This window comes from Ctenocephalides felis, unplaced genomic scaffold, assembly GCF_003426905.1.
Source record: "Ctenocephalides felis isolate EL2017-DRISC unplaced genomic scaffold, ASM342690v1 CF-g0.4_SCAFFOLD_01170, whole genome shotgun sequence".
Taxonomy (NCBI): domain Eukaryota; kingdom Metazoa; phylum Arthropoda; class Insecta; order Siphonaptera; family Pulicidae; genus Ctenocephalides; species Ctenocephalides felis.
The window spans coordinates 18476628-18481319 of record NW_020537324.1 but is presented as its reverse complement, the minus strand read 5'-3'; the positions used below and the strand labels follow the sequence as shown (position 1 = coordinate 18481319).

Genomic DNA, 4692 nt, shown 5'->3' with positions numbered 1-4692 from the left:
ATGAAAAACTTTATCGTCATTTGCTTTGCTCTTGTCGCATTGTTTGCTGCAGTACAATCCGTACCTTTGGAGGGATTGTTTGAAGATACTTTTCAAGATGAACCTACAGATCTTTATCAAGGTATTCATCATAAAAAATACTTTATTTTATCAGGCAAATTATAATCATCTTTCATTTAAAAAAATTCGGATTATTTTAATAAAAGTAAAAGATTTTTTTCCAAAAGTAATTTTTATCGTTATAGCTTTATTATAACTCTATTGACTCGATTTTAGGTGCATTAGACAATGCTGGCGTTCGTCAAAAACGAGTGACTTGTGATTTATTAAGTGTGAGTACCAAAATTGGTTCCTTGAATCACGCCGCATGTGCTGCTCATTGCCTTGCTTTGCGTAGAGGATTTAGAGGTGGTCGTTGTGAAAATGGAGTTTGCAATTGCAGAAGATGAATAAATAAATAAGAATAAAATTAAAATAAAACCAAAACAATTCTAGTCAAACATTTGAAATCTATTGAAACCATGTAATTGTTAGATAAACTGGTGTAATAAGAATGTAATTGCTTAGCTTTAAAGATGGATATCAATAAAACACATTTTTAAGTATGAAAATACTTTTTATTTTAGAAATATCAATTTTTAATTCATAAGAATTTATTAAGTCCGTTATTTACAAATTAGCTATTTACACTATTACTATTAAATTACATTCTATAATTAATTTAATATTTACAATTTACAATTTATGTAACTTTTAAAAATAACAGTAAATCAAACCAATCACACAATTTTTGACCCAGATTATCTGGCTTTGTTTCCGACCGAGAGAGTGGCGTCTCTTGTAATCCAAGTGTATGGGAGGTCGGATTTCGTGGAAACCTTGAGGTTGGCGAATCTGTAACTAAACTGCTCATGTTGACTGGACGTCCGCATTAACTTCGTAATCAACATGGTTACTTCGGGGGAGCCCAAAGTGACCAGGTTGGCTAAGGAGGGGTGGACCGGGCCAGATGGTAAACCAAGCAGCCAAAAGCCCCCGTTACGAATGGTAGTGGGATCGCGCCTAGGAGTGCGCACTTAGTTGCAGCTGATCAAAATAGGTTGACCGAAATCTTTTTTAATGCATTAATATATAAATTATTTTTGAATCGTACTTTCCAATATGCGGTTAAATAAATATAAACCCAAGTAATATAAAATAAGCATATGTCATATGAAAATATATATTTTTTTAATTTTTTTATTAACTCTTTTATTTACAACTGTCCAGTATAGGACATTCAGTAAATTTAATGGATTTACAATAGTCTGCCGAAAAGGTACATTGTATACTACTTTGACATGTTGGAAAAAACAACTCAGTAGTTGTTTTTTCGGTATAAAATTCACAATATTCACTTATTAAATAATTTCTTATAAATAATGATTAAGTTATTTCCATTTTTTTCTTAGGACAGTTGATGGCTTAAATCCAGTGGCGCTTTTCTTTTCAATCTTCTTCGATAGTTCTCTGTTATCAATGAGTTTGCTAATGTATTTGGGTGATTGATTAGCTTGTTTCTATACTTCTGTGCTGTTTTTGTTATTACTTCATTTATAGTAGGTGTATTCGTGTCGGCATGAATCAACCAGTTGGGAACATATTTTGGAGCTCCTAAGGCAATTTTCAAAAATTTGTTTTGAAATTTCTGTATAATTTCTATATTGGTCTTATGAGCACTGCCCCACAATTGTATACCATAACACCAAATTGGTTTGAATAAAGTTTTATATAAAAGTAGCTTATTGTATGCGCTTAGTTTGGATTTAGTTCCTAGTAACCAGTAAAGCTTTTTGGGTTTTATCTCAAGCTGTTGTCTCTTTTTTTATATGAGTTCGCCAATAACAATATTTTTTTAAGTAATACTAAATCAAACAAATCACACAATTTTTGACCTAAATTATCTGCCAATATTACTGACCGGGAGAGTGGCGTCTCTTGTAATCCAAGTGTATGGGAGGTCGGATTTCGTGGAAACTTTGAGGTTAGCTAATCTGTAACTAAACTGCTCATGTTGACTGGACGTCCGCATTAACTTCGTAATCAACATGGTTACTTCGGGGGAGCCTGAAGTGATCAGGTTGGCTAAAGAGGGGTGAACCGGGCCAGATGGTATACCAAGCAGTCAAGAGCCCCCGTTACGAATGGTAGTGGGATCGCGCCCGGGAGTGCGCACTTAGTTGCAGCTGATCAAAATAGGTTGACCGAAATCTTTTTTTTTAATAAATAATTACAATAATTTGATTGTTGTAATAGTTTTTTTGCAAAATCTTAGAGAAGAAATAAATTCGATTCTACAATTTTAACATGATCATTATGATGATAAATGTATTTTTATAATATATATTATATGACAAACTCACTAAAGTATAATCATTATTTTTAACTACTTATTTTGCAGTTTGTTTGCAAGTACCTGATACTTAGACGTTCAGCAAATTTGATGATTAGTTATGTTTGTTATATGAATTTTCCCGATTTATTGAGTGTGATGAATTGCTGTGCGTTGTTTGACATACGTTACTAATCTTAAATTAATATATTTATTATCGTTTTTCATTATTTATTTTATTATACGTTATGATAAGATACAATTGTTATTGTATAAATACTGATTATATCTATCTTTTATTAATACATTGATATTTATACATACATATTTAATTGATGATTCAAGTTATTTAAACAACCCATTTCTCTATATTACACTTTCGGAATGTACAATACATGGTAAAATTAAAAATAGTAAATATGATTAAGCTTATTATATTAACGTAAGCTTAATCATTAATAATAAGTGTCTCTTTAATTTTAACGTCTGCATTTGCATACTCCCTTATCGCAACGACCTCCTCTGAATCCTTTGCCCATGGTGAGGCAATGTGCAGCACAAGCAGCATGATTTAAAGAGCCCCAAGGAGTGCTCATGCTCAATAAATCACATGTCACTCGCTTTTGTCGCACTCCCTCATTTCCATAATCATATGCTAAAACATATAATATAATTATCAATAAAATATTGTGAATTTTATATCGAATGGAAAAACAACTACTGAGTTGTTTTTTCCAACCTGCCCTTGTAGTATACTATGTCCCTTTTCGGCCGACTATTGTAAATTCATCAAATTTATTGAATGTCCTTTACTGGACAGTTGTAAATAAAAAAGATAATAAAAAATATATGCTAAAACATTTTACATCAATGAGAATAAATCTTGTAATGTTTAAATTTAAAACAAACCGTTAGTACCTTGCTCCATATTCCCATTTTCTTGCAAGGCCTCATCTTCAAAAAATGTATCCAAAGGTACACTTTGTGCCAATGCAAGCAGGGCAATTAGTGCCAAACAAATGGCCAATAAAAATTTCATAATGAAATATACTTTGTTAGCTTGAAATTTGAGTATACTCGAATATTTTAATGTTAAACTTTCGCAATGATATGGATATGGATCTCTAAAGGGTTTATATATACATATGATAATCAAATATAGTTTTTCCCCTTTTGAAGGGATTAGTCAAATCGCATTTTAGATTAATTCCTAAGACTTTTAATCTGTGAAATATTATTTTTAATATAATAAAAAATAATGTACTATCATGAAACGATTGTTTTTGGTTATTATACAGGAAGCCTTTAATTATTTTTAATGTTTTAGTAATTATAATTTTAAGAACAATATTTAAACAGATCAGATAATAATCGCAATATATTCTTATCAGTTGCTTTCATTAATTTCATTAAGACACAGTTGGTAAGATCTATGTGTAAACTAATTAACAGCGCAATTAAGATAAAATGATTAGTCCCGTTTTCAAATACATTTGAGACTGTGGTATTTCCAAGAACGTAAAACGTAAAGCTCACAATCTGCACAAATCCTCCGGAAAAGGGGATTCACTTTTGGCTACTGGATTTGGTATATAAACTGCTTCTTCCTTGCACTAATCATCATTCGATAATACACGTTAGAGAGGATTATAAGAAAGTTTTACTAATACTTACTAAAGTAAGGAAGAAACATGAAATCAGTTATAGTGCTTTGTTTGGCTTTCATTGCAATGTTTGCATTAGTGCAATCTGTGCCTGTCGAATCATTTGCTGAAGATGATGAATTATTTGGCGAAGAAGTAGCAATTATTGATTTAGATCAAGGTAAAGAACACAATTGTTATAATTTTTATATTAATAATAATATATTTTTATGTTGCCTTTTTTGTCATTTATGTTTGTTTTTATTTTAGTGGAAGAAAACACAGGTGTACGCCAGAAACGTGTTACTTGTGATTTGTTAAGCGTTAGTACACCTTGGGGATCCTTAAACCACGCAGGGTGCGCCGCTCACTGCCTTGCCATGCGTCGAGGTTACAGAGGAGGTCGCTGCTCAAGAGGTGTTTGTCGTTGCCGAAAATAGACACATATTATATAGAACAATTTACCTTAAAACTCAGTATTTTTATTCTAATTTTTAACTATTTTTAATGCAAAATTTTATATACATAAAATAAACCATGACTATAGCAGCAAAATGCATTTTTATTGATATTAAATTTTTTTTTTATTACAATATTTATTACAACTGTTAAATAATTAATATCTAGCAATAATGATAAATAATAATATAAATTTAAATAAATAAGAGTGTAAAAGGA

General features: G+C 30.8%; 3 protein-coding genes across 3 annotated transcripts; 2 read left to right on the top strand and 1 right to left on the bottom strand.

Annotated features, from left to right (window-relative positions):
• On the top strand, positions 1-449 carry LOC113366953 (defensin-like). The gene is made up of 2 exons (XM_026608594.1): positions 1-121; positions 277-449. The coding sequence occupies exons 1-2, from the start codon at positions 1-3 to the stop codon at positions 447-449; spliced, it is 294 nt and encodes a 97-aa protein (XP_026464379.1).
• A 2401-nt stretch (positions 450-2850) lies between these two features.
• LOC113366952 (tenecin-1-like) lies at positions 2851-3410 on the bottom strand. Its single transcript, XM_026608593.1, has 2 exons — positions 3281-3410; positions 2851-3026 (listed from the first exon to the last, which is right to left on the bottom strand). Exons 1-2 carry the CDS (start codon positions 3408-3410, stop codon positions 2851-2853), a joined length of 306 nt encoding a protein of 101 aa, XP_026464378.1.
• Positions 3411-4062: 652 nt separating this feature from the next.
• Positions 4063-4454, top strand: LOC113366951 (defensin-like). Its single transcript, XM_026608592.1, has 2 exons — positions 4063-4195; positions 4285-4454. The coding sequence occupies exons 1-2, from the start codon at positions 4063-4065 to the stop codon at positions 4452-4454; spliced, it is 303 nt and encodes a 100-aa protein (XP_026464377.1).
• Positions 4455-4692: the final 238 nt, after the last annotated feature.

Bases quoted from the DNA above. Each gene is read 5' to 3' on its own strand.
- LOC113366953 (XM_026608594.1), top strand. From the start codon at position 1: ATGAAAAACTTTATCGTCATTTGCTTTGCTCTTGTCGCATTGTTTGCT. The intron at 122-276 runs GTATTCATCATA...ACTCGATTTTAG, and splicing joins ACCTACAGATCTTTATCAAG to GTGCATTAGACAATGCTGGC.
- LOC113366952 (XM_026608593.1), bottom strand. From the start codon at position 3,410: ATGAAATTTTTATTGGCCATTTGTTTGGCACTAATTGCCCTGCTTGCA. The intron at 3,027-3,280 runs GTTTGTTTTAAA...TATATGTTTTAG, and splicing joins TATGGAGCAAGGTACTAACG to CATATGATTATGGAAATGAG.
- LOC113366951 (XM_026608592.1), top strand. From the start codon at position 4,063: ATGAAATCAGTTATAGTGCTTTGTTTGGCTTTCATTGCAATGTTTGCA. The intron at 4,196-4,284 runs GTAAAGAACACA...TTTTTATTTTAG, and splicing joins AATTATTGATTTAGATCAAG to TGGAAGAAAACACAGGTGTA.